General features: G+C 37.8%; 1 protein-coding gene across 6 annotated transcripts in view; it reads left to right on the top strand.

The window, feature by feature from the left end:
- DMD (dystrophin) overlaps window positions 1–27,072 on the top strand; it is a 2,236,200-nt gene that overhangs the window by 1,525,828 nt on the left and 683,300 nt on the right. For all 6 annotated transcript variants that reach the window (XM_082680764.1, XM_082680765.1, XM_082680763.1 and 3 more), the window contains one exon: window positions 24,982–25,214. In XM_082680764.1, the coding sequence (XP_082536890.1) occupies window positions 24,982–25,214 (233 nt within the window). The remainder of the gene's footprint in view (window positions 1–24,981; window positions 25,215–27,072) is intronic.

Below are 27,072 nucleotides of genomic sequence, written 5' to 3' on the forward strand. Positions count from 1 at the left end.
CCTCTAAGAGTCTTATAGTGTCCGGTCTTACATTTAGGTCTTTAATCCATTTTGAGTTTATTTTTGTGTATGGTGTTAGGGAGTGTTCTGATTTCCTTCTTTTACATGTAGCTGTCCAGTTTTCCCAGAACCACTTATTGAAGAGGTTGTCTTTTCTCCATTGTATATTCTTCCCTCCTTTATCAAAGATAAGGTGACCATATGTGCATGGGTTTATCTCTGGGCTTTCTATCCTTTGCCACCGATCGATATTTCTGTTTTTGTACCAGTACCATACTGTCTTGATTACTGTACCTTTGTAGTATAGTCTGAAGTCAGGGAGCCTGATTCCTCCAGCTCCGTTTTTCTTTCTCAAGATTGCTTTGGCTCTTCGGGGTCTTTTATGTTTGCATACAAATTGTGAAATTTTTTGTTCTAGTTCTGTGAAAATTGCCAGTGGTAGTTTGATAGGGATTGCATTGAATCTGTAGATTGCTTTGGGTAGTACAGTCATTTTCACAATGTTAATTCTTTCAGTCTAAGAACATGGTATATCTCTCCATCTATTTGTCTTATCTTTAATTTCTTTCATCAGTGTCTTATAATTTTTGCATACAGGTCTTTTGTCTCCTTAGGTAAGTTTATTCCTAGATGTTTTATTCTTTTTGTTGCAGTGGTAAATGGCAGTGTTTTCTTAATTTCACTTTCAGATTTTTCATCATTAGTGTATAAGAATGCAAGAGATTTCTGTGCGTTAATTTTGTATCCTGCTACTTTGCCAAATTCATTGATTAGCTCTAGTAGTTTTCTGGTAGCATCTTTAGGATTCACTATGTATAGTATCATGTCATCTGCAAGCAGGGACAGCTTTACTTCTTCTTTTCCAATTTGGATTCCTTTTATTTCTTTTTCTTCTCTGATTGCTGTGGATAAAACTTCCAAGACTATGTTGAATAATAGTGGTGAGAGTGGGCACCCTTGTCCTGTTCCTGATCTTAGTGGAAATGGTTTCAGTTTTTCACCATTGAAGACGATGTTGGCTGTGGGTTTGTCATATATGGCCTTTTTTATGTTGAGGAAAGTTCCCTCTATGCCTACTTTCCGGAGGGTTTTTATCATAAATGGGTGTTGAGTTTTGTCAGAAGCTTTTTCTGCATCTATTGAGATGATCATATGGTTTTTCTCCTTCAGTTTGTTAATATGGTGTATCATGTTGACTGATCTGCGTATATTGAAGAATCCTTGCATTCCTGAGATAAACCCCACTTGATCAAAGTGTATGATCCTTTTAATGTGCTGTTGGATTCTGTTTGCTAGTATTTTGTTGAGGGCTTTTGCATCTATGTTCATCAGTGATATTGGTCTGTAGTTTTCTTTCTTTGTGACATCTTTGTCTGGTTTTGGTATCAGGGTGATGGTGACCTCGTAGGATGAGTTTGGGAGTGTTCCTCCCTCTGAATATTTTGGAAGAGTTTGAGAAGGATAGGTGTTAGCTCTTCTCTAAATGTTTGATAGAATTCGCCTGTGAAGCCATCTGTTTCTGCGCTTTTGTTTGTTGGAAGATTTTTAATCACAGTTTCAATTTCAGTGCTTGTGATGGGTCTGTTCATATTTTCTATTTCTTCCTGGCTCAGTCTCGGCAGGTTGTGCATTTCTAAGAAGTTGTCCATTTCTTCCAAGTTGCCCATTTTTATTGGCATATAGTTGCTTGTATTAATCTCTCATGATCCTTTGTATTTCTGCAGTGTCAGTTGTTACTTCTCCTTTTGCATTTCTAATTCTATTGATTTTGAGCCTTCTTCCTTTTTCTTTTCTTGATCTTCATTTCTTTTTCATTTATTTCTGATCTGATCTTTATGATTTCTTTCCTTCTGCTCCCTTTGGGGGTATTTTCTTCTTCTTTCTCTACTTGCTTAAGGTGTAAGGTTAGGTTGTTTATTTGAGATTGTTCTTGTTTCTTGAGGTACGATTGTATTGCTGTAAAGTTCCCTCTTAGAACTGCTTTTGCTGCGTCCCATAGGTTTTGGTCATTGTGTTTTCACTGTCGTTTGTTTCTAGGTATATTTTGATTTCCTCTTTGATTTCTTCAGTGATCTCTTGTTTATTTACTAGTGTATAGTTTAGTCTCCATGTGTTTGTATTTTCAAAGGTTTTTTTTTTCCTGTAATTGGTATCTAATCTCAGAGTGTTCTGGTCAGAAAAGGTACAAAATACGATTTCAATTTTCTTAAATTTACCAAGGCTTGATTTTTGACCCACGATATGATCTATCCTGGTGAATGTTCCATGAGCACTTGAGAAGAAAGTGTATTCTGTTGTTTTTGAATGGAATGTCCTATAAATATCAGTTAAGTCCATCTTGTTTAATGTGTTATTTAAAGCTTGTGTTTCCTTATTTATTTTCATTTTGGATGATCTGTCCATTGGTGAAAGTGGTGTGTTTAAGTCCCCTACTATTATTGTGTTACTGTCGGTTTCCCCTTTTATGGCTGTTAGCATTTGCCTTATGTGTTGAGGTGGTCCTATGTTGGGTGCACAAATATTTACAGTTGTTATGTCTTCTTCTTGGATTGATCCCTTGATCGTTATGTACTGTCCTTCTTTGTCTTTTGTAATAGTCTTTATTTTAAAGTCTATTCTGTCTGATATGAGAATTGCTACTCCAGCTTTCTTTTGATTTCCATTTGCGTGGAATATCTTTTCCATCCCCTCACTTTCTTTTTTTTTTTTTTTTTTGCGGTACGCGGGCCCCTCACTATTTTCGCCTCTCCCATTGCGGAGCACAGGCTCCGGACGCGCAGGCTCAGCAGCCATGGCTCACGGGCCTAGCCGCTCCGCGGCATGTGGGATCTTCCCGGACCAGGGCACGAACCCATGTCCCCTGCATCGGCAAGCGGACTCTCAACCACTGCGCCACCAGGGAAGCCCCCATCCCCTCACTTTCAATCTGTATGTGTCCCTAGGTCTGAAGTGGGTCTCTTGTAGAGAGCATATATACGGGTTTTGTTTTTGTATCCATTCAGCCAGTTTATGTCTTTTGGTTGGAGAATTTAATCCCTTTACATTTAAGGTGATTATCGATATGTCTGTTCGTATTGCCATTTTCTGAATTGTTTTGTGTTTGTTTTTGTAGGTCTTTTCCTTCTCTTGTGTTTCCTGCCTAGAGAAGTTCCTTTAGCATTTGTTGTAAAGCTGGTTTGGTGGTGCTGAATTCTCTTAGCTTTTGCTTGTCTGTAAAGGTTTCAATTTCTCCATCAAATCTGAATGAGATCCTTGCTGAGAGTAATCTTGGTTGTAGGTTTTTCTCCTTCATCACTTTAAATATGTCCTGCCACTCCCTTCTGGCTTGCAGAGTTTCTGCTGAAAGATCAGCTGTTAACCTTATGGTGATTCCCTTGTGTGTTATTTTTCCCTTGCTGCTTTTAATATGTTTTCTTTGTATTTAATTTTTGACAGTTTGATTAATATGTGTCTTGGCGTATTTCTCCTTGGATTTATCCTGTATGGGACTCCCTGTGCTTCCTGGACTTGATTAACTATTTCCTTTCCCATATTAGGGAAGTTTTCAACTATAATCTCTTCAAATATTTTCTCAGTCCCTTTCTTTTTCTCTTCTTCTTCTGAGACCCCTGTAATTCGAATGTTGGTGCATTTAATGTTGTCCCAGAGGTCTCTGAGACTGTCCTCAATTCTTTTCATTCTTTTTTCTTTCTTCTGCTCTGCGGTAGTTATTTCCACTATTTTATCTTCCAGGTCACTTATCCGTTCTTCTCCCTCAGTTACTGTGCTATTGATTCCTTCTAGAGAATTTTTAATTTATTAAAAATCGTGTTGTTTATCATTGTTTGTTTGCTCTTTAGCTCTTCTAGTTCCTTGTTAAAAGTTTCTTGTATTTTCTCCATTCTATTTCCAAGATTGTGGATCATGTTTGCTATCACTATTCTGAATTCTTTTCATGTAGACTGCCTATTTCCTCTTCATTTGTTTGGTCTGGTGGGTTTTTACCTTGCTCTTTCATGTGCTGCGTATTTGTCTGTCTTCTCAATTTGCTTAACATACTGTGCTTGGGGTCTCCTTTTTGCCAGCTGCAGGTTCGTAGTTTCTGTTGTTTTTGGTGTCTAGTTCAGTGGGTTGTGTAGGCTTCCTGGTGGAGGGGACTGGTGCCTGTGTTCTGGTGGATGAGACTGGATCTTGTCTTTCTGGTGGGCAGGACCACATCCGGTGGTGTGTTTTGGGGTGTCTGTGACCTTATTATGATTTTAGGCAGCCTCTCTGCTAATGGGTGGTGTTATGTTCCTGTTTTGCTAGTTGTTTGGCACGGGGTGTCTACCACTGGAGCTTGCTGGTCGTTGAGCGGAGCTGGGGCTTAGCGTTGAGATGGAGATTTCTGGGAGAGCTCTTGCCGATTGATATTATGTGTGGCCGGGAGGTCTCTCTTGGTCCATCGTCCTGAACTCAGCTCTCCCACCTCAGAGGCTCAGGCCTGACACCTGGCTGGAGCACCAAGACTCTCTCAGCCACATGGCATTTCCTCACGAACCAGAAGGGAGGATCATTGAGGACAGGGAATATCCTTGTTACTCTAGTGACTGTTATAATGCCTGATCCATCACAGAAACTCAGTGTATAATCAGGAAAAGCAAATCTGAGTCCATACTGGATCAGTTTCTTTTACTTTTACCTTTGTGTTCGATTGCTTTTGCTTAGTTGTACTTGCTGAAGCAGGCATGAAACCGAGCAGGACCCTATGGGGCCCTACGAAGTCCGAATCTACTACATTCTTGACTTCTACTTTCTCCTATAGGCTGTAATTTTAACAGTTGTAGAAGGGAATATATTTTACTTCTAATTCTAACCAAAATATCTTGGGATAAAGGAAACATCAATTTTAGAGATTACCTGTATGGCCAGGGCACTCAAGATGGCTGTTCTCTTGCTCTCTGTACATCCCCTGCCCGACCAGTGCCTGTTTCACCTGTGTCTTACCCACATGAGTGACCTTACTGTATACTTGCCCCAGGCCCCAGCTGGTGATTGTTCTTATCAAAGTGATTTGAGGGGCGTGCCCCTCTACTGGTTTCCCTGGTAACTAGTGAGCCCACCTGATGTCAATTCCCCTATAACTGGCCATCTCACCCTGCCACCCAAAACTGGGAGGGAAGACTGCTGCCATGTCCTGCCCGCTGTCCACTACACATGCTGGAGTGTCGCTCCAGGACCTTGCTTCAGACATGTAAGCTCCCCCATCCATTAAACCATTGATGTCTCTGTTGCTGACTCCAGGCTCTTTCTTCAGCCTTGAAGCTGGGCAAGCAGAGGCCTTGTATGCCTGAGGGGTAAAGCCCAACATTACCTTTCTCCTAACAAAAAATAAAGCATGGTTTTCTATTGTGGACTGTTTAATTAACTTCACCTTAGACTATTTATTTGAATCTTAAATATAATTTCATTTTACTTAAAAGTTGAATTTCAAGTACTGTTTTTAAATGCAAAATTTGGTGTAATTGTATATCTTTTATATAAAACATTGACATCATGGAAAAAGCACCAGTGTTACTAGAGTTTAAATATGATTTACTGAATTTTTTTAAAGCAATAAATGTTAGCCCTGATCTGATAAAATTTCCTGTTGTTAAGAAGCAGAAATAAGAGGTTTAGAATGAATCAACTGTATAACACTACAGCTTAACAAATCTTTTTAAATGAACAAAGTAAGCTATGTTCCTATTTCAGAAACCATGAACTGTAGAGTCACAGCTTTCCCAAGCTCTCTTTACACTCTTAATTTGAGACCCATTCATCCAAAGGATTAGAACAGTGAGATTCTGGTATGAAGCAATAGCAAGTAGGTGCATGAAAACCATCACGCTAATGCTCCTGGGAGTGTAGCCATTTCAATAGCATGATTTATAACCACTGAACAGTGTTTTTATTTATGATTACCTCTCCTGCTTTCAAAAGAAATTTGAGATGGTTCAGTGGGCATGATTTAAAGAAACAAACATAATCTTATTTTTGTGCTTGTAAGAAGCAATTTTCCCTTCATAATTGGTATTTGTTTTCTACCTTTGATTTTTGGTTCCTGTTGTATAGTTGGTAGTTACTGCACTTGTGGGCATGGTATGCTTTTCTACAAGTTAAATGAAAACATGAATTGATTTTGATGTAGCTAGTTTCACTACTTCAGTTAGTGTGTTTGCCGTACCTGCAGTTCATAATGTGTTTACTGACCCAGAACTTTAAAAGCTAAGTTTAGCCCAGCACAGTCACTTCAACCAACACAGGATAGCAGTTACATTTCCAATGTCATTATGGAGACAGAGTTCAAGCCTTTAGTATTTGTATTTGTCAAGCTCTTTGTGGTTTTAGTTATAGGATGTGTTCCAATTCCACTTATGAAACTGCAACTCGGATGATAAATTGCAAGTCAAGTATAACCAGAATATAAAAACCTTTTATAAACCCTTAAGCAATAAATATTGCCACCCATCCTCTGCATGCTTTTTTGTCATTTTCAAGAGCATTCAATTGAATATTGAATTATATAACATGTGATATCAATAAATAATTTTAAGTAATATTATCCCAGGATTGAATGACTGGAAACATCATGTTACCTTTATGTATTAGAAACAAACTCTTATGTATATAGGTGTCTAAGGTGTCAAAAGATGGTGTCTGAGATTGGATTCCCTGGAAGCATTCTCTGAGACAAAAAAGTTGCATACACAAGGTTTATTGGGAATTAGTCTTGGTGGATCCACCTGCAAGGAAGTGAGGGTGGCATTATTGGACAGAGGGAGAGGCTGACCCACAATGCATTTGATACTGCAGCCTAAGCCAATCTGACAGGGAGTTTTGGAGCTGGGTTCATCCTTCAGAGTTGACTTAAATTGAGGCAGGTGAGCTGGGGCTTAATATCCTTGTACTGACCAACAGCAAGCCTCAGGGAGAGATGTAGCTGTGACCCATTAGCAGTCATTATTAATAATATCTGGAGTGTGGGTCCATCAACTCCAGGAGAGAACCGGGATGGAGCACCACAATATCCGCTACAGAGAGGTATTGGCATATTCTTCTTACCCCACAAATGTTATAAAGAGGGTACAATGACAGGAAAATAAATTGATCATTTTTCACTGGGCTTAATGTATCAGAACCACTGTTATTTATAGGGTGGCATTTATTTTGGTATTCAAAGATCTCTTTTAAATCTCCTTAACCCAGAAGGGAAAGGAAAAAGTCCACACTTTGGTTGGTCCATGGATTCCTTTTTTAAAAGTTGTGGTGAAAAACACATAACATAAAATTTACTATCTTAGCCATTTAAAGTATACAGTAGTGTTAACTATATGTACATCATTGCACAACAGGTCTCTAGAAATTTTTTGTCTTGCAAAACAAACTCTATAGCATATGACAGGATTTCCTTCTTTTTTAAGGCTAAATAATATTCCATTGTATGCATATACCATGTTTTCTTTATCCATTCATCTGTTAGTGGACATTTAGGTGAACATCAGTGTCCAAATATCTCTTTAAGGTCCTATTTTCAATTCTTTTGGATATACTATATATTCAGAGGTAGGATTGCTGGGTCATATAGTAGTTCTATTTTTAACTTTTTGAGGGAGGTCCATACTGTTTTCCACAGTGGCTGTGCCATTTTACATTCCCACCAACAGTGCCCAAGGGTTCCTGTTTCTCCACATCATCACCAACACTTGTTATTCTTTCTCTTGTTTGCACTCTCGCTCTCTGATTTTGATTTGCATTTCCCTCATGACTAGTGATGTTGATCACCTTTCCATGAGTTTATTGGCCATTCATATATCTTCTTTCAAGAATGTATTTTATTCAAATCCTTTGCAGGTTTTTTATTTGGGTTGTTTTCCATGAATCCCTCTTTCATCAGTCAACTCAGAGCCTTCCGTTTCAAAATACAGATTGCTCAGGACTTTCCATCAAATTTACCAGATTTTGGTCTTGGAGAAGTATTTTATTTTTTTATATTTTATTTTTTTTTAGAGAAACAAGTGAAGTGTTTATTAGGAGAAAAGAAGAGTACATTACATGTGGATAGACACACGGGTGGGCTCAGAAAGAGAGTCATGCCCTTGTGGTAGTTTGAATCACTTTTTTTTAATTTCTAATGTTCATTTATAGCAATGAAAATGTCAATTTATCAAGAAGACATAAAAATCTTAAAGCTATATGCAGCTTATAACAAAATTTTGAAATACGTGAAGCAAAAACTAAAGGTGTGAAATAAGAAATAGATAAATCCACAATTATAGTTGGAGATTTCAGTACTGTTCTTTGAGTAATCAGTAGAATAGGAGGACAGAAAATTACTAAGGAGCTAGAGTATTTGAACCATACTATCAAGAAACTCAACTTAATTGACAGTTATGGAATACTGTACTTGATGACAGCAGCATACATATTCTTCCCAGGTGTACATGGAACATTCATTAAAATAAATCATATACTAAACATAACGCGAATGTTAATACACTTATAAATGAAATTGTACATAGTATGTTTTTTTGAGCACAAAGAATATAAATTAAAATTCTTCAACAATGAAAAGGAAATTTCTTCATATATTTATAAAAATCCTCAAATAGAAAAAAACACAAGGAAAATTAGGCAATCTTTTGAACTGATTGATAATGAAAATAATATATTATTTTTTTCATTAAGCCAAAGTAGTGCTTAGTGGGCAAGGTAAGCTTTAAATTTGTATACTAAGGAAAAATTATAGTTTCTATAACCGTTTTCCAGGACAGAAGTCTGGCAGACTTGGCTGGGTACGCTGCTTAGGGCCTCAGAAGGCCAAAATCAAGGTGTCAGCTGTTCTTGGCCCTTATCCAGAGACTGAGGGAAAGTCCATTTTAAGGTTCATTAGGTTGTTAGCAAAATTCAATTCTGTGCAGCTGTAGGACTGAAGTCCTCATTTCTTCACTAGCCTTTGCCCAGAGGTCATTCTCGGTTTCTAGAAAGGAACACTGTCCAAACTCGTTTATAAGGTTAAAATTATCCTGACTCTAAAGCCAGACTGATACTTTACAAAACAAACAAACAAACACACAAGTACAAGAGAGAATCTCTTGTGATCATAAATGGAAAAAAATTACTTAACAAAATTAAATCAAACAATATATGGAAAGGAAATACGTCATGACAAGTTGAGATTTTCCCAGAAATGCAAGGTTGTTTAAACATTTGAAAATTAATAAATGCAACTCACTATGTTAATAGAAAAATGAATATTAACAATATGATCTTCTCAAAAGATGCGGAAAAAGCATCCAACAAAATTAAACAACAATTCATTAATAAAAACTCTCAACAAACTAGGAACAGAAGTAAACACTCTCAATCTGATAAAGGACATCTATGAAAACCCTAAAGTGAAGGTTATTATTATTTTTTTAGTTCTGAGACATACATTTTAAATTAATAGCTAGAATTATGACATAACATTATACCAGAATATATAAGATTTTTAGAAATTTCATGTAATGCCTGAAACATTTATATTAAAATAATTACATAAAAATAACACAAAGAAAATTTAGTATTAGTTGTTTTTCTTTGTTTTTTTATACTGCAGGTTCTTATTAGTCATCAATTTTATACACATCAGTGTATACGTGTCAATCCCAGTCGCCCAATTCAGCACACCACCATCCCCACCTGAATGCGTTTTTCCCCCCTTGGTGTCCATATGTTTGTTCTCTACATCTGTGTCTCAACTTCTGCCCTGCAAACCAGTTCATCTGTACCATTTCTCTAGGTTCCACATATATTCATTAATATACGATATTTGTTTTTCTCTTTCTGACTTACTTGATTCTGTATGACAGTCTCTAGATCCATCCACGTCGCAACAAATGACTCAGCTTCATTCCTTTTTATGGCTGAGTAATATTCCATTGTGTATATTTATCACAACTTCTTTATCCATTCGTCTGTCGATGGGCATTCAGGTTGCTTCCATGACCTGGCTATTGTAAACAGTGCTGCAGTGAACATTGGGGTGCATGTGTCTTTCTGAATTATGGTTTCCTCTGGGTATATGCCCAGTAGTGGGATTGCTGGATCATATGGTAATTCTATTTTTAGTTTTTTAAGGAACCTCCATACTGTTCTCCATAGTGGCTATATCAATTTACATTCCCACCAACAGTGCAAGAGGGTTCCCTTTTCTCCACACCCTGTCCAGCATTTGTTGTTTGTAGATTTTCTGATGATGCCCATTCTGACTGGTGTGAGGTGATGCCTCATTGTAGTTTTGATTTGCATTTCTCTAATAATTAGTGATGTTGAGCAGCTATTCATGTGCTTCTTGGCCATCTGTATGTCTTCTTTGGAGAAATGTCTATTTAGGTCTTCTGCCCATTTTTGGATTGGGTTGCTTGTTTCTTTAATAGTGAGCTGCATGAGCTGTTGATATATTTTGGAAATTAATCCTTTGTCTGTTGATTCGTTTGCAGATATTTTCTCCCATTCTGAAGATTGTCTTTTCGTCTTGTTCATGGTTTCCTTTGCTGTGCAAAAGCTTTGAACTTTCATCAGGTCCCACTTGTTTATTTTTGTTTTTATTTTCATTACTTTAGGAGATGGATCAAAAAAACCTTGCTGTGATTTATGTCAAAGAGTGTTCTTCCTATGTTTTCCTCTAAGAGTTTTATAGTGTCTGGTCTTACATTCAGGTCTCGAATCCATTTTGAGTTTATTTTTGTGTATGGTGTTAGGGAGTGTTCTACTTTCATTCTTTTACATGTAGCTGTCCAGTTTTCCCAGCACCACTTATTGAAGAGACTGTCTTTTCTCCATTGTGTATCTTTGCCTCCTTTGTCATAGATTAGTTGACCATAGGTGTGTGGGTTTATCTCTGGGCTTTCTGTCTTGTTCCATTGATCTATGTTTCTGTTTTTGTGCCAGTACCATATTGTCTTGATTACTGTAGCTTTTTAGTATAGTCTGAAGTCAAGGAGTCTGATTTCTCCAGCTCCGTTTTCTTCCCGCAAGACTGCTTTGGCTATTCTGGGTCTTTTGTGTATCCATACAAACTTTAAGATGATTTGTTCTAGTTCCATAAAAAATGCCATTGGTAATTTGATAGGGATTGCATTGAATCTGTAGATTGCTTTGGGTAGTATAGTCATTTTCACAATATTAATTCTTCCAATCCAAGAACATAGTATATCTCTCCATCTGTTGGTATCATCTTTAATTTTATTCATCAGTATCTTATAGTTTTCTGCATACAGGTCTTTTGTCTCCCTAGGTAGGTTTATTCCTAGGTATTTTATTCTTTTTGTTCCAGTGGTAAATGGGAGTGTTTCCTTAATTTGTCTTTCAGATTTTTCATCATAAGTGTATAGGAATGCAAGAGATTTCTGTGCATTAATTTTGTATCCTGCAAATTTACCAAATTCATTGATTAGCTCTAGTAGTTTTCTGGTGGCATTTTTAGGATTCTCTATGTATAGTATCATGTCATCTGCAAACAGTGACAGTTTTACTTCTTCTTTTCCATTTTGTATTCCTTTTATTTCTTTTTCTTTTCTGATTGCCGTGGCTAGGACTTATAAAACTATGTGGAATAATAGTGGTGAGAGTGGACATCCTTGTCTTGTTCCTGATCTTAAAGGAAATGCTTTCAGTTTTTCATCATTGAGAATGATGTTTGCTATGGGTTTGTTGTATATGGCCTTTATTATGTTGAGGTAGGTTCCCTCTATGCCCACTTTCTGGAGAGTCTTTATCATAAATGGGTGTTGAACTTTGTCAAAACCTTTCTCCACATCTATTGAGATGATCATATGGTTTTTATTCTTCAATTTGTTAATATGATGTATCACATTGATTGATTTGCGTATATTGAAGAATCCTTACATCCCTGTGATAAATCCCACCCGATCGTGGTGTGTGATCCTTTTAATGTGTTTTTGGATTCTGTTTGCTATTATTTTGTTGAGGATTTTTGCATCTATATTCATGAGTGATATTGGTCTGTAATTTTCTTTTTTTTGTAGTATCTTGTCTGGTTTTGGTATCAGGGTGATGGTGGCCCCGTAGAATGAGTTTGGGAGTGTTCCTGCTCTGCAATTTTTTGGAAGAGCTTGAGAAGGATGGGTGTTAGCTCTTCTCTAAATGTTTGATATAATTCACCTGTGAAGCCATGTGGTCCTGGACTTTTGTTTGTTGGAAGATTTTTAATCACAGTTTCAATTTCATTACTTGTGATTGGTCTGTTCATGTTTTCTGTTTCTTCCTGGTTCAGTCTTGGAAGGTTATACCTTTCTAAGAATTTGTCCATTTCTTCCAGGTTGTCCATTTTATTGGCATAGAGTTGCTTGTAGTTGTCTCTTAGGATGCTTTGTATTTCTGTGGTGTCTGTTGTAACTTCTCCTTTTTCGTTTCTAATTTTATTGATTTGAGTCTTCTCCCTCTTTTTCTTGATGAGTCTGGCTAATGGTTTATCAATTTTGTTTATCTTCTCAAAGAACCAGCTTTTAGTTTTATTGATCTTTGCTACTGTTTTCTTTGTTTCTATTTCATTTATTTCTGCTCTTATCTTTATGATTTCTTTCCTTCTGCTAACTTTGGGTTTTGTTTGTTCTTCTTTCTCTAGTTCCTTTAGTTGTAAGGTTAGATTGTTTATTTGAGTTGTTTCTTGAGGTAGGCTTGTATAGCTCTAAACTTCCCTCTTAGAACTGCTTTTGCTGCATCCCATAGGTTTTGGATTGTCGTGTTTTCATTGTCATTTGTGTCTAGGTATTTTTTGATTTCCTCTTTGATTTCTGCAGTGATCTGTTGGTTATTTAGTAATGTATTGTTTATCCTCCATGTGTTTGTGTTTTTTACATTTCCTTCCCTGTAATTCATTTCTAATCTCATAGCGTCATGGTCAGAAAAGATGCTGGATATGATTTCAGTTTTCTTAAATTTACTGAGGATAGATTTGTGACCCAAGATGTGATCTTTCCTGGAGAATGTTCTGTGCGCACTTGAGAAGAAAGTGTAATCTGCTGTTTTTGGATGGAATGTCCTATAAATATCAATTAAATCTATCTGGTCTATTGTGTCATTTAAAGTGTGTGTTTCCTTATTTATTTTCATTTGGATGATCTGTCCATTGGTGTAAGTGAGGTGTTAACGTCCCCCACTATTATTGTGTTACTGTCGATTTCCTCTTGTAGAGCTGTTAGCAGTTGCCTCGTGTATTGAGATGCTCCTATGTTGGGTGCATGTATATTTATAATTGTGATCTTCTTCTTGGATTAATCCCTTGATCATTATGTAGTGTCATTCCTTGTCTCTTGTAACATTCTTTATTTTTAAGTCTATTTTATCTGAAATGAGTATAGCTACTCCAGCTTTCTTTTGATTTCCATTTGCATGGAATGTCTTTTTCCATCCCCTCACTTTCAGTCTGTATGTGTCCCTAGGTCTGAAGTGGGTCTCTTGTAGACAGCGTATATACGGGTCTTGTTTTTGTGTCCATTCAGCAACCCTGTGTCTTTTGGTTGGAGCGTTTAATCCATTCACGTTTAAGGTAATTATCGATATGTGTGTTCCTCTGACCATTTTCTTAATTGTTTTGGGTTTGTTTTTGTAGGTCCTTTTCCTCTCTTGTGTTTCCCACTTAGAGATGTTCCTTTAGTATTTGTTGTAGAGCTGGTTTGGTGGTGCTGAATTCTCTTAGCTTTTGTTTGTCTGTAAAGCTTTTGATTTCTCCATCAAATCTGAATGAGATCCTTGCTGGGTAAAGTAATCTTGATTGTAGGTTCTTCCCTTTCATCACTTTAAGTATATCATGCCACTCCCTTCTGGCTTGTAGAGTTTCTGCTGAGAAATCAGCTGTTAACCTTATGGGAGTTCCCTTGTATGTTATTTGTCGTTTTTCCCTTGCTGCTTTCAATAATTTTTCTTTGTCTTTAATTTTTGTCAATTTGATTACTGTGTGTCTCAGCGTTTTTCTCCTTGGGTTTATCCTGTATGGGACTCGCTGCACTTCCTGGACTTGGGTAGCTATTTCCTTTCCCATGTTAGGGATGTTTTCGACTACAATCTCTTCAAATGTTTTCTCAGGTCCTTTCTCTCTCTCTTCTCCTCTGGACCCCTATAATGCGAATGTTGTTGCGTTTAATGTTGTCCCAGAGGTCTCTTAGGCTGTCTTCATTTCTTTTCATTCTTTTTTCTTTAGTCTGTTCCACAGCAGTGAATTCCACCATTCTGTCTTCCAGGTCACTTATCCGTACTTCTGCTTCAGTTATTCTGCTATTGATTCCTTCTAGTGTAGTTTTCATTTCAGTTATTGTATTGTTCATCTCTGTTTGTTTGTTCTTTAATTGTTCTAGGTGTTTGTTAAACATTTCTTGCATCTTCTCGATATTTGCCTCCATTCTTTTTCCGAGGTCCTGGATCATCTTCACTATCATTGTTCTGAATTCTTTTTCTGGAAGGTTGCCCATCTCCACTTCATTTAGGTTTTTTTTCTGGGGTTTCATCTTGTTCCTTCATGTGGTGTATAGCCCTCTGCCTTTTCATCTTCTCTATCTTTCTGTGAATGTGGTTTTTGTTCCACAGGCTGCAGGATTGTAGTTCCTCTTGCTTCTGCCGTCTGCCCTCTGGTGGGTGAGGCTATCTAAGAGGCTTGTGTACGTTTCCTGATGGGAGTGACTGGTGGTGGGTAGAGCTGGGGGCTGCTCTGGTGGGCAGAGCTCAGTAAAACTTTAATCTACTTGACTGCTGATGGGTGGGGCTGGGTTCCTTCCCTTTTGGTTGTTTGGCCATAGGCAACCCAACACTGGAGCCTACCTGGGCTCTTTGTTGGGGCTAATGACAGACTCTGGGAGGGCTCACGCCAAGGAGTACTTCCCAGAACTTCTGCTGCCAGTGTTCTTGTCCCCACGGTGAAGCAGCGCCAGCCGCCGCCTCTGCAGGAGACCCTCCAACACTAGCAGATAGGTCTGGTTCAGTCTCCCCTGGTCACTGCTCCTTCCCCTGGGTCCCGATGCGCACACTACTTTGTGTGTGCCCTCCAAGAGTGGAGTCTCTGTTTCCCCCAGTCCTGTCGAAGTCCTGCAGTCAATTCCCACTAGCCTTCAAAGTCTGATTCTCTAGGAATTCCTCCTCCTGTTGCCAGACCCCCAGTTTGGGAAGCCTGACATGGGGCTCAGAACCTTCACTCCAGTGGGTGGGCTTCTGTGGTGTAAGTGTTCGCCAGTCTTCGGGTCACCCACCCACCAGTTATGGGATTTGATTTTACTGTGATTGCGCCCCTCCTGCCATCTCATTGTGGCTTCTCCTTTGTCTGTGGATGTGGGGTATCTTTTTTGGTGAGTTCCAGTGTCTTGCTGTTGATGATTGTCCAGCAGCTAGCTGTGATTCTGGTGTTCTCACAAGAGGGAGTGAGCGCACGTCCTTCTACTCTGCCATCTTGGTTCCTCTGGGAGAAGTATTTTAATTTATCCAAATTTTAGTTTCCTCTCCTATAAATTGATGGCAATGATGCTCTCCCTGCCCACACTGGAGTGTTGTGGTGAGAAATCCGTGGAGAAAATTACTAAAAATGAATACTGTTTAAAGTTCTGTACAGATAGAAGGTATTATTATGAATTCAGACCGAAAGAGTTTACATGTTATAACTACTTAATACTGCTTCATTTACATTGCAGCTAATGGTTCCTCTGCCTTTGTTCTGCCTGATGAAACTCTAGATTGAAACTGTAATGAATCAATCTCTCTTTCCACCTCTCTCCCTCTCTCTTATACGTCCCTTAAGGATTACGTTATGCTTCATTCTAATCGGGATAACAGCAGCAGCAAATGTTTTTGAGACCCTACTGTGTATCAGACATTGCACTGGGTTGGTGAGGAAGAAAAAGATAAATTTAATAGTTTAAGTAGCTTATCTCATCTCAAGGGTGAGGCTTGTGAGGGCCTGGCACATGTTTAACAACTTAAAGAACTCATTGCTGGTTATTTTGCTACTTAGGGTAAAGACGTAGCTTACCCAAACAAATATGAGACTCATTTAGACTGAATTACGTAGAGACCACTGCTTACCTGGTTTTGCTCTTGCTTTACCGAAGAATCTTATCTCTAATGTTCAGGTAGGAGCAATTCTGTTAAAAAACAAACAACAGATTGGATCCTTTAATTCAAGAAATTTTCAAGGTGCTAAAAATTTTGGTAAAATAGCAGTGTATTTGCTGTAATGAGAACTGTACAGTGTTCTCTAGCTGGTTATACCCAAATGAATATATGGATTTTATTCTGATGTCTGTTTTAGAATTGATGATTTTCCTTCATCAGTAGCATGGTCTTTATTATGGTCTGATCTGGCTTTCCTCCCCTTGTCTTCTGCACTGGGCTACGTACCTCATGGCTCTCATTATTGCATTCTGTACTCTTTTCATTTACATTGTTTTAAGTGTATTAACGATGCATTTTACTAAAGGCTTTGCTTTTCAGATATCCTATAAAATGTTGGCTGCCTGATTTACAGGCATCATAGAATGATTATGTGCCTCTTCAGTTCTCTGTCTTTCACACCTTAACTTGAAGACTATTTCTTTTCTAATCTGTGTTCTCTTTGTTGGATCAGCATTTGTTTTATTTCTGTAGCAATGGGAGGGTCATTTTAAATCTTGTTTCGGATGCAAGTCTTTAATAGGTAAAAATGTATGTTGTATCAGATATTTATTGTTGTATAACAAGCTACCACCAAATGTATCCGTTATTTATTGTTGTATAACAGGCTACCCCCTCATGTAGTGGCTTAAAATAAGAATCATTTATCTAGCTCATGATTTGGGGGGTCTGCTTTAGGCTGGGCATATCTAGATGGTTCTTTTGCTAGTCTCAGCTGGGCTCACTCATGTATTAATGGTCAGCTGGTAGTCAATGGCCTCATTCATGTGACTGGCACTTGGTTATTGGATGAGACAGTGGATGTGACAGGGCCACTTGTCTGTCATCATTCAGTAGGCTAGCATAGTTCACATAGTGGTGAAAGGTTTCGAAGCATAGCCCAATGGCCAAGGTTTTCTCAAACCTTTGCTTGTGTCATGTTTACTAATATCCCATTGGCCAGAACAAGTTACTTGGCCAATCCATATTCAGTGAATGGAGAAATACACTACAGCTCTCAATGGGAGCATCTGGAATATCTCATTATAAGGGTATAGATGCAGGAAGAAAAATTTGTAGACGTTTACTCTCTACCAGAGATGCTTTCACTTTTATCATCATGGCATTTCCTGTATAATATTATTTACTGTTCCCTCATAGCTGTAGCTTCAAGTATTTACTATTTCTTCAGTGCATGCCCAATATCATGAGGTTAAGAGAAGCACTTAATTTCACTTAATCTGTAATTTGAGGTGTAAGAGAGCACAAACTTGGATAGGCATAAAGGATGTCCACTACAAATGCTAAGCAAGTATATAAACCATACACACACCCATGCACACACATACCCACCCACCCCCAAAACACACACACAGGAAGAGGAGGGGAGGAGATAGACTGAGAAAGAGAGAAATTAAAAACCCTTTCAATTAGTGATTCTCAACCAGAGGCAATTTCCCGGCCTTCAGAGGACACTTGCTAATGTCTGAAAACGTGTTTGGTTATCAAAAGTGGGATGGTGCTCTGACCAAGGATACTGATAAACATCCCACAATGCACAGGACAGCCACCCACAGCAAAGACTTATATGTGCCAAAATATCAACAGTGCGAAGGTTGAGAAACACTGCTTTTTACTGAGTGCATGTATGAAGAATTTATATAATGTGAGTTTTGAATCCATATATGAGTAAGAATTCATATATGAAAATTAGAAGGTGCAAACTAAAAAGGGGGAAGGCAAGGGTTATTTCTATCTTCAAATTAGTGAAGAAAGGATGCAAGTTTGCATGAAGTCAGATTGGAGATATTTCTCAAGAATAATATCTGCCTTGTGGGAGGAAGCCAGATTCACTTGATTTTTATAACCTATATTTTTATGACTAGTTCAAGGTGATCTTCTCTCCCTAATTAGAATGGATATTAGATTATTTTGTGGATACTATATATTATAAGCTATAGCTCTTGGATTCAAAAGTATTTGAGTACTTAATAATTTTTATATATTGAGTGGGACATGTAGGAGGAGTATCTGATGGATCATATCAGTCTTAGAAATAGGTGTAATGGTTAAGCACACTGTCTTGGCATTGTCACTTGTTAATGTGAGATCCTGAGTTAAGTATTTTACCTTTTAGTTGAATGGGAATAATGGTAACCCTGAAAATCATTTGGTAAAAATTAAATAAAACAGGGATTATAAGTAAACTTGCCTGGCATACAGAAAACCCTGAGTAAATGATTGTGGTGATAGTGTGGGTGGTAATCTCTCTTCCAAGTAGCAGTAAATATTTCTTATTTGGATTATATTCTTAGTAGCAGAAAAGAACCAATTAAAAAATTATAAAGTAGCATCACTAAGCTTTCAAAGTCTATGGCTCTTACACCCAAAAACTCTGTTTCTAAAATCCATAAGTATAGTTGTTTATCATGAATCTTTGACTTCCAGTTCTCTAGGACTCGTCCATGTATAGCACAAGCCCTTATTGTGCTAAAATGTAAATAATTAATGATAGTTGAATCATATATATTATTTCCTCTTTAGAATGATGAGAAGGAATATAGAGAAAAATAAATGTTTATGGGTTCACAACATTTGTTTCTAATTTTCCACATGTACCTACAGACTACAAATATTTAGAGAGAAGTGAGGTTCTTTTTGAGTCCATGCATGATTTCTAATTTTGGTAACATGTACTTTCTTGTGCATGTTTCATTAAGCTACATGCCATCCTTTTAAATATTCAAAAAGAAAAATATTTTCCCATGTTGCTTACATGGAGATAGTTATTTTATCTATTGGTGATATGGATAAATAGCTAAAACAATCTTTCCTATAACTCTAGTATTAGATAGTAATTCAATTTAACCACATATACAAGATGGTACTTTTTAGATATCTGTGTTAGTGTGGGTCCAATAATTTATCATTTCATCAGTTGACTGATTTTTCAAATATCAAAGTAAAAAAATTACCCACATTCATACAACAAAGCTAGAAATAAAATGTGTTCCTTGTTTTCTTATCAACCAAAGGAGACCTGCCAATTACAGAAAAACCACGTGTGAATACTTCAGAGGAAATATTCCAAACACATTGTGTGTTTTTTAAAACATTTAGTAGTTCCTCTAAAGCTCTAAGTAAAGCTATTAGTCTGACTAATCATGTACCCTGGAAACCAATTAAAATTTTAGACTAGAGAAATATTCTTAAAACACTTTTGAAAAAATGAGAGTTCCCTCCTGAAGCCAACACCTTTTAATCAACAAAATACTCAGAGCAAAGCTGTGGTTTGCAATAGTATATTACACCTAGTGTTACTCATGCTACTATTCTGGTGTGCCAAACTTGATTCCTTTCAGAGATTTTGAGTTTGACTTTTTGTATGCTTAACTGTGGAAGGAAAATACAATTTCTAGTAGAGTTATCTTAATTTTCTAATGAACACATGTGAAACACGTTATGCTACAATCATTAGTAGTCAGACTATACAGGCTCTGTGTGTGTGTGTGTGTGTGTCTGTGTGTGCGTGCACATATCTATTCACATACACACATATATATGATGTGTGTATCTATCTACCTGGCTTAGTGATACACATTGTAATACATGTGGTTCTGACATGAATTGATTAACCAAGGGCACTAGCCCCTGTTGCTGGAGGGACGGTTAATAGTGTGACACCTTAAGGACTGTTTTCCGCCTAACCCCATGCTGGAAGAGATGCTTCTTCCATCGGACTTGAGAAGAATGACCTTGGTCTCGGTGATGGTTAAAGAAGCAGAGATTTGAAGCAGCCATTCCTAGGGCCAACTCCTTGCAACCCTGGACAGTGGCCTGAGGCAAGAGGCAGACATCCAGGCAAGCCGATCAAACTGTACGGGCGTTAAACGGGGGCACGGAGGAAAGGATCCCTACCGGCGAGAGGGGAAGCCATTTTCCATGCTCCTTAAGGAAGAGAACCTGGAAACCCATCCTGGAACTTCGTGCTTAAGATTCTGTGTAGTCGTTTATGTATCCTGACTCCTTCCCTGATGAGGGTTATGGGTTGTGAGAACTCTCAACAAATCCTCTTTCCATCTTTTAAATGATGGAGTTAACAGAAAACTCCCATGGGATGACGAAATATCCCTGCCTGACCCTTGGTGTCAAGATTCTGTGGCTCAGTCTGGACAAAACCACTTAAACTGCCTCCTTACAGATCCGACCAGCCCACACTTTACCTAATGAGGTGATTTGCTTATGTTTCTAGTAAAAGGACAGTGGAAAAGAAGCAACCTAATTTTTTTTTCTCTTTAGCTAAAAGTAGAGGCATCTGAATATGCAGTATGAGTCAATATATGATATACATAATAAAATATGATAAATGTTCTCAGGACCTCAGGCTTCCCTGGTGGCACAGTGGTTAAGAATCCGCCTGCCAGTGCAGGGGACACGGGTTCGAGCCCTGGTCTGGGAAGATCCCACATGCCTCAGGGCAACTAAGCCTGTGCACCACAACTACTGAGCCTGTGCTCTAGAGCCTGCAAGCCACAACTACTGAGCCCATGCACCTAGAGCCCGTGCTCCACAAGAGAAGCCACAGCAATGAGACGGCCGCACACTGCAGTGAAGAGTAGCCTCCGCTTGCCGCAACTAGAGAAAGCCGCACACAGCAACAAAGAACCAAAGTAGCCAAAAATAAATAAATAAAATAAATAAATTTATTTAAAAAAATGTTCTCAGGACCTCAAAATTTTTCCATTGAAGCATCTTGCTTAATAAAAAAATTAAAGTATGTGCACATACATGGATCTAGAGACAAGGCTTTTTAGGAAGAATGAAATATTTCAAGTAGTGTTGTAGATAGAATTGACCCTAATAAAATGTGTGTAATAGATGGAGATTAGCCTCTTTCTACTTCATGATATAGCACTTTTTTTCTCTAGGAGACCCAAAGTTTCTGGAGTTTAGAACCCAGCTCTCAAGTACTATCAGCTACCCTCTAGCCATATTACAAATAAAATTAAAATTCCCCAACCCTAATAATGGTGCAAGATTCTGTTCTTCCTAGTGATGGTTAGATTTCAGTAATAAAATGTTAAGGATTCAAAGTGTTTAAGACCCAAAAGAATGGTGTAATTCTATGCCTCATAGAGATTTTTAGTTATAAACGTACCCTGGTCCTCCACAAAACATAGAAATCTAGAGTTGGTATTTGAAAAGGAATTGAGACTTTTGTCTGGGGAAGGGAGAGGAGTTTTCAAGAAGAATATAGAGCATATGGAAGGGCACGAAAGGGTGAGATGGTCTGTGCTCATGGGAGAATGCCATATAGAGACTGAGGTGTGGGGAAGCATGGGAAGAATGGAGGGAGATGAAGCTGGAGTATGAAGTCTGGTTCTAAGAGCACAGGACCTGGAAAGCCGTGCTGATTTAGAAAGTGAGCAGCCAATAAACATTGAGCAGCAAAAGGGAAAGGAGGAGGAAAAAACACACACATACACATGCTAGGAGGTGACTTAACATATCAATTCATAAAATACTAATTAGAACAATTCCATGTGATTGGTACTGTTTTCTTCATTATGCGGGTAAATGATCTGAGGTTCAGAAAAGTTCAGTTTAGCAAGCATGGTACAATCCCTTACCTCCAGATGCCTGTAATCTTGTCCAAGATTGTATATCTAGGAAATGGTAAGACCAGCTCCCTGTGAGGGAAGTACTATTATAATCTCCATTTTAAAGAGGAGTAAATGGAGATTCAGGGAGGTTAAGTAACCTGCCTAGGGTTACACAGCTAAAAAATGGCAGAGCAAGGGTTTAAATCCATCAGTCTAGCCTTAGATAGTCTGTTTTATACTCTGCTTCTTGATCCAGTGTTGTTTCCTGCTTTTCCCCCCTTGATAGAAAAGTAGGGAACATAAGAATTCATTGGTTCTATTTTCTCCCTTTAATATTTGACTTTCCATTGCCTTCCCCAAGCAGTGGCTCATTATTTTCTTGTTCTTAAAATAGCTAAAATCACCTAAACAGCAAGAGCCTTGGCATGTTCTGTGTTCTAGGCTTCGAGAAACTGTCTTCAGATGTTCTCTTTTAGCACTTGCCTTGGATAGAAGGCCTCTAAGTTTACTGAAAATCTTGCTGTGCATAGACGTTTTTTGTTTGTTTCATTCATTTATTCAGAGGTCATCAATTGAGCATCTTCTAGATTCTAGAACCTGTGGAAGGTGCAGAAGATAAAGCAGTGAGCAAAATGGAAAGTTTCTCCTCCCTTCCCCATAGGTAGAAAGATGTTTTCAGGTGTTGAGGACTGGAGGAGACAAGACCAGCCATGTCCTGACTGACCGGTCCGTAAATCAGATCCTTTGCCCATGATCAGGGCACAGATGGCAGCATTGCTCTGCCTCTCAGCTCTCCTCTGAATCTGTTTCAGCTGTCTTTCTACTTGGTGATACTTTTTCCTCATTGGAGAATTTTGTGATTTATCATCCCAATATTAACTGTACTTTTTAGTCATCTTAAAACGTTCTGTTTTTCGATCTCTGGTCATAGCCTTTCTTTTCAATAGACTTTTCCCTCCACCCCCCCAATGTGTTTTCCAGAAAACACTTGAAGTTTGATGATTCTCTGCATTCTCGTCCTTCACTGTAGAGAAATTTAAGATGATGTGATCATTTCCACTTCATTAAACACTTCTTTGTTGGTCAGAAGCAAGTCTACAGAAAAAAATTGCATTCCTTCTTTCTTTTGAGGGTGAATTTTTCAATAAGTCAAGTTAAAAAAAAAAAAAAAAACCTTGTCTGGCACTTCCCAGAACCTTGAAATCCTCCTAAAATACTGTATGTTGCCTGAGTATCTGTTGTTATCTATTTTCAGAACAATTTGTCCATATTTCCTAGTCAGCTAGACATTCCACAGTTAGCTCCTACAGTGATATTTTAATTTAGCTCTCTTTTCATCCACACCCATGCATTCTCTCCAGGGATTCAGCTCCTCTCTTGGAATCCCTTTTAAGATTGCTAGATCCTATTGGCTCCCATGCTTTCTCCTACTAGACTGTTGGATCACAAGATGCTATTTCTGCTTCAAATTATGTTTCATTCTTTCTAGAAAAAAGCCTCAGAGTAGTGAGATAGCTTTGGGAAACTATTTATTCTCTGTCTCCTCAGTATCATTGTCCTTTAGTTGTTACTTCTTGGCATTAGTTTTTTATTCCATCTGACACCTCACTTTTTTTCTTTCTACCTTGTTCAAGATTATTTCTTCCATCTGTAGGAACCTCTTGTTCTCCCCAAGAAGCTTGAGAGACAAGAGACTTTCCTCCATTTCTTTCATCATCTTCTCTAACAAAAAGACAACCTTAAAAAGGCAGAAAGTAATATAACCATGAAAAGTAATTTATGGCCACCTCAGAATGGAATGCCCGTATGGCGCATTTTCTTCATGTTTCTGGAACAGTTCTCTTGTCATCCGTGCCTCTCAGGCTTCCCGTTGACATGCTGTGTTTTGCAGCTTTCCCTCAAAGCGTCCCTTCTGAACTATATAGGCCACTCTTTCTCTACTACCAGTCTCCTGGATATATTAGGCTCCAGAGGCCATTGGCTATAAACTAGACCTGACATTTCTTGCCCTTCTTCACGCACCTTCGATAATCCAGCTGTTGGTATTTAGTGTCAATTCACACCAGCAAATTCAGCCCCCTTCGGTACATGTAGGGCCACACAAGACCTTTGACTGAGTTTTCCCCAAATATTTTACGTATTTCGACCCCTTATCTCTAACTTCTTACCATATTTGTTATCACCGTGCTTCTTATTTATCAGATATTTATAAAAATAGTAATACCTAACAGTATTACCTACTAGTGTCCGGAACTATGCTAATATTTTCCTGTTATTTTTCTGGTATTGTTCTGTGTACATTTCTTGTATTAGTCATTGAATCTGTACAACTGCCCCTTTGACATTTATCCTGTCATTATCCCTCCTTGCTGAAGAGAAAACTTGAAATTTAGAGAAGTTTAGTAACTTAACCAAGGTCACAGAGTTCCTAAGACAGAGAAGGATTCTCTCCCAGGTGTTTTCACTCCAGAACTTCAGATCTTAACTGTTACCATGTGCTACCTTACACTACAGTGTTCATCACTATTCATATTAATTTAATATTTCTTAATAACCTTGAAACAGTGTTTCACTATCCAAGTGGAAAAACTTTCCTAGCTCTGATTTTCCAAAAATAATGTAGCTTGGGTTTTCTTCACTGCTAGCCACTTTATTACCAGTCTGAAAGAAAAGGAAAAAATATATAAGCTGCTCCCAGTATAAAATACAGAGCAAAGACAAGAACATTTCATTGGCTTTGATTTCCCTAGAGTCCACCTCCAAACTAATTTACTTCCTATTCAAGGAAATCATAAGTTCGAATTAAGATCTTATCCAATCTTTACTTTTTTCTTCCCCTTGAATGAAAAAAATAAGTAAAACTTATTCACCTGGCAAAGCCTGAATACTTTATATTTTTCTTTACCGATTCCACAACCTGTATAATTGTTATTGAGAAGGACTTTTTAAATTAAATCAGTTGCTCAGCCATGATGATAATCAAAATCAGTTTGAAAGATTGTTAAATATGTATTAATGAAAAGTTGGAAACTTTGAATTTTTCTATCGTGGTACTATATAAAGTATCCACATTAGGATACTTTATAAATTGTATTTATAATTTTTAAATTATATTTATAATGTCATAAATAATACTTTGGCTCAAATTGTTACACCTAAATTAGTTTTATTATTATTGAAATTGGCTTCTTGTGTTTCTAATTTTTCTTTTTTTCTTTTTTCCTTTTTGAAAAAAAAAATTTAGCTCCTAGTCAGACTGTCACTCTGGTGACACAACCTGTGGTTACCAAGGAAACTGCCGTCTCCAAACTAGAAATGCCATCTTCCTTGCTGTTGGAGGTACCTGCTCTGGCAGATTTCAACCGGGTTTGGACAGAACTTACCGACTGGCTGTCTCTGCTTGATCGTGTTATAAAATCACAGAGGGTGATGGTGGGTGATCTTGAAGACATCAACGAGATGATCATCAAGCAGAAGGTATGGGGGAAAAAAGAGAAGGGCTGGCAGAGGTTTATCTTTAAAGTGAAGATTTTCCACAAGTCATTTCCCACCAGTTTTTAGGTAGCTTTTCTCTGTGAGCCAACACACTACTCTCTCTACTCTGTTCGGTCTAAGTATGATCAAGGAAACAAATGAATGCAGTTGTCTAAAACAACCATAAATTACAAAGGAATAATACAAGTAAAAAAGCTTAGCCCTTAAAGTATAGTTGGCTTAATTAAATTCACTAAACATCTGGTATTTTTAAAACCTATTTTATATCAAATAAATAGCTCATTTGAGCTGTCTACATTTGAAGTGTTTGTTTTGGCACTCTGCAGCCATAATATATTACAGAATCGAATATAATAATCTGGGAATTGGTTGTTCACTCTTCTGAGTCGTCCATGCCAATTCTCCTCCTCCAGTGATAAGGATAATTGAAAATAAGCTCCAAATAAAAAAAGAGAAAAGTAACAAAACATAATATATTTTTAAATACCTTAGATCTTAATATTCATGTTTATTTAATGCCATACTCAAGTAAGCATGTTTTTAATACAACGATTGCATTTCTCAGCCTCTTTGGAATCCATTCTGCAAAATTATGACATCAATGAGAAACATCAGAATACATTGACATAAATACGGTTTACTTAGCTAAAACAAATATACTATATATCTTTTATATTTCTGAATGAATAAGAAAAGTAGATTTGAAAGGTTTATATGCTATAGTTTTTTCACTTGTAAATGATGTTCAAGTCTTTTCTAAAGAAGTAATAAATTGTACTGAAGTTGTTTAGAAATACTTTTTGAAAAAACAGGGACTAGGGCAGACAGATTTCTTTTTAAAATGAACTTCAGCAATTCAGTAGGAATGAAAATAATTTAATAGTAAACAACCTGCATTTAAAGTGTCTTGATCTTAGACTCAGAGGACCTGAATTCAGTGGGTTTTTTTGTTTGTTTGTTTGTTTGTTTTTGCGGTACGCGGGCCTCTCACTGTTGGGGCCTCTCCCGTTGCGGAGCACAGGCTCCGGACGCACAGGCTCAGTGGCCATGGCTCACGGGCCCAGCCGCTCCGCGGCACGTGGGATCTTCCCGGACCGGGGCATGAACCTGTGTCCCCTGCATCGGCAGGCAAACTCTCAACCACTGCGCCACCAGGGAAGCCCCAGTGGTCTTTTTTTGTCATTTGCAAATGGCATGATTGTGGTCAAATCATGCTCTGGATCTTGGTTTCCTCTTCTAGGTACAAGGCACAAAGGATTCACATATACCATAGTGTTGGAGATGTGTGAATATAAAGATATGTAAATATTATATAAATATATATGTATAGTTTGTTTTACTACTGCTTTATAACAAGTATTAGTAGCCAAATTTTTCCAAAAAAGCAACCGAAGCTCATAGATGTCACACTCCTAATAAGTAGCAGAGCAAATATTCAAATCCAAGTCTGTTTGGTGCCTAAGCCTGTGTTCTTACTACGTATACTGCCTGCCAGTATTAACTGTAAATGTGGCTACCATTTGGTGATATATGTGTATTTGAATATATAGTGTATGTCAGACACAAAGCTAAGCATTTTACAATTGCAGTGTGCTGATACATAAAGAAACAAGAGGTACATTCTTTCACGATATCATATTGAGCTATTCCAGTACTTCCGGGACTATTCCTAACCAGAGGAGACAGTATGTTATGATGTTTAAAGCATGGGCTTTGAAATTAGATTGTATGGGGTTAAAGTTTGGCTCCTCTACTATAGCTGTGTGACCTTGGGTAAGTTATTCAACCTCCCTGAACCTGAGGTCATCTATCTATACAATGTGGATAATGATACTATCTT

The sequence above is a fragment of the Grampus griseus genome (assembly GCF_964374135.1).
Source record: "Grampus griseus genome assembly, chromosome: X".
Lineage (NCBI taxonomy): Eukaryota > Metazoa > Chordata > Mammalia > Artiodactyla > Delphinidae > Grampus > Grampus griseus.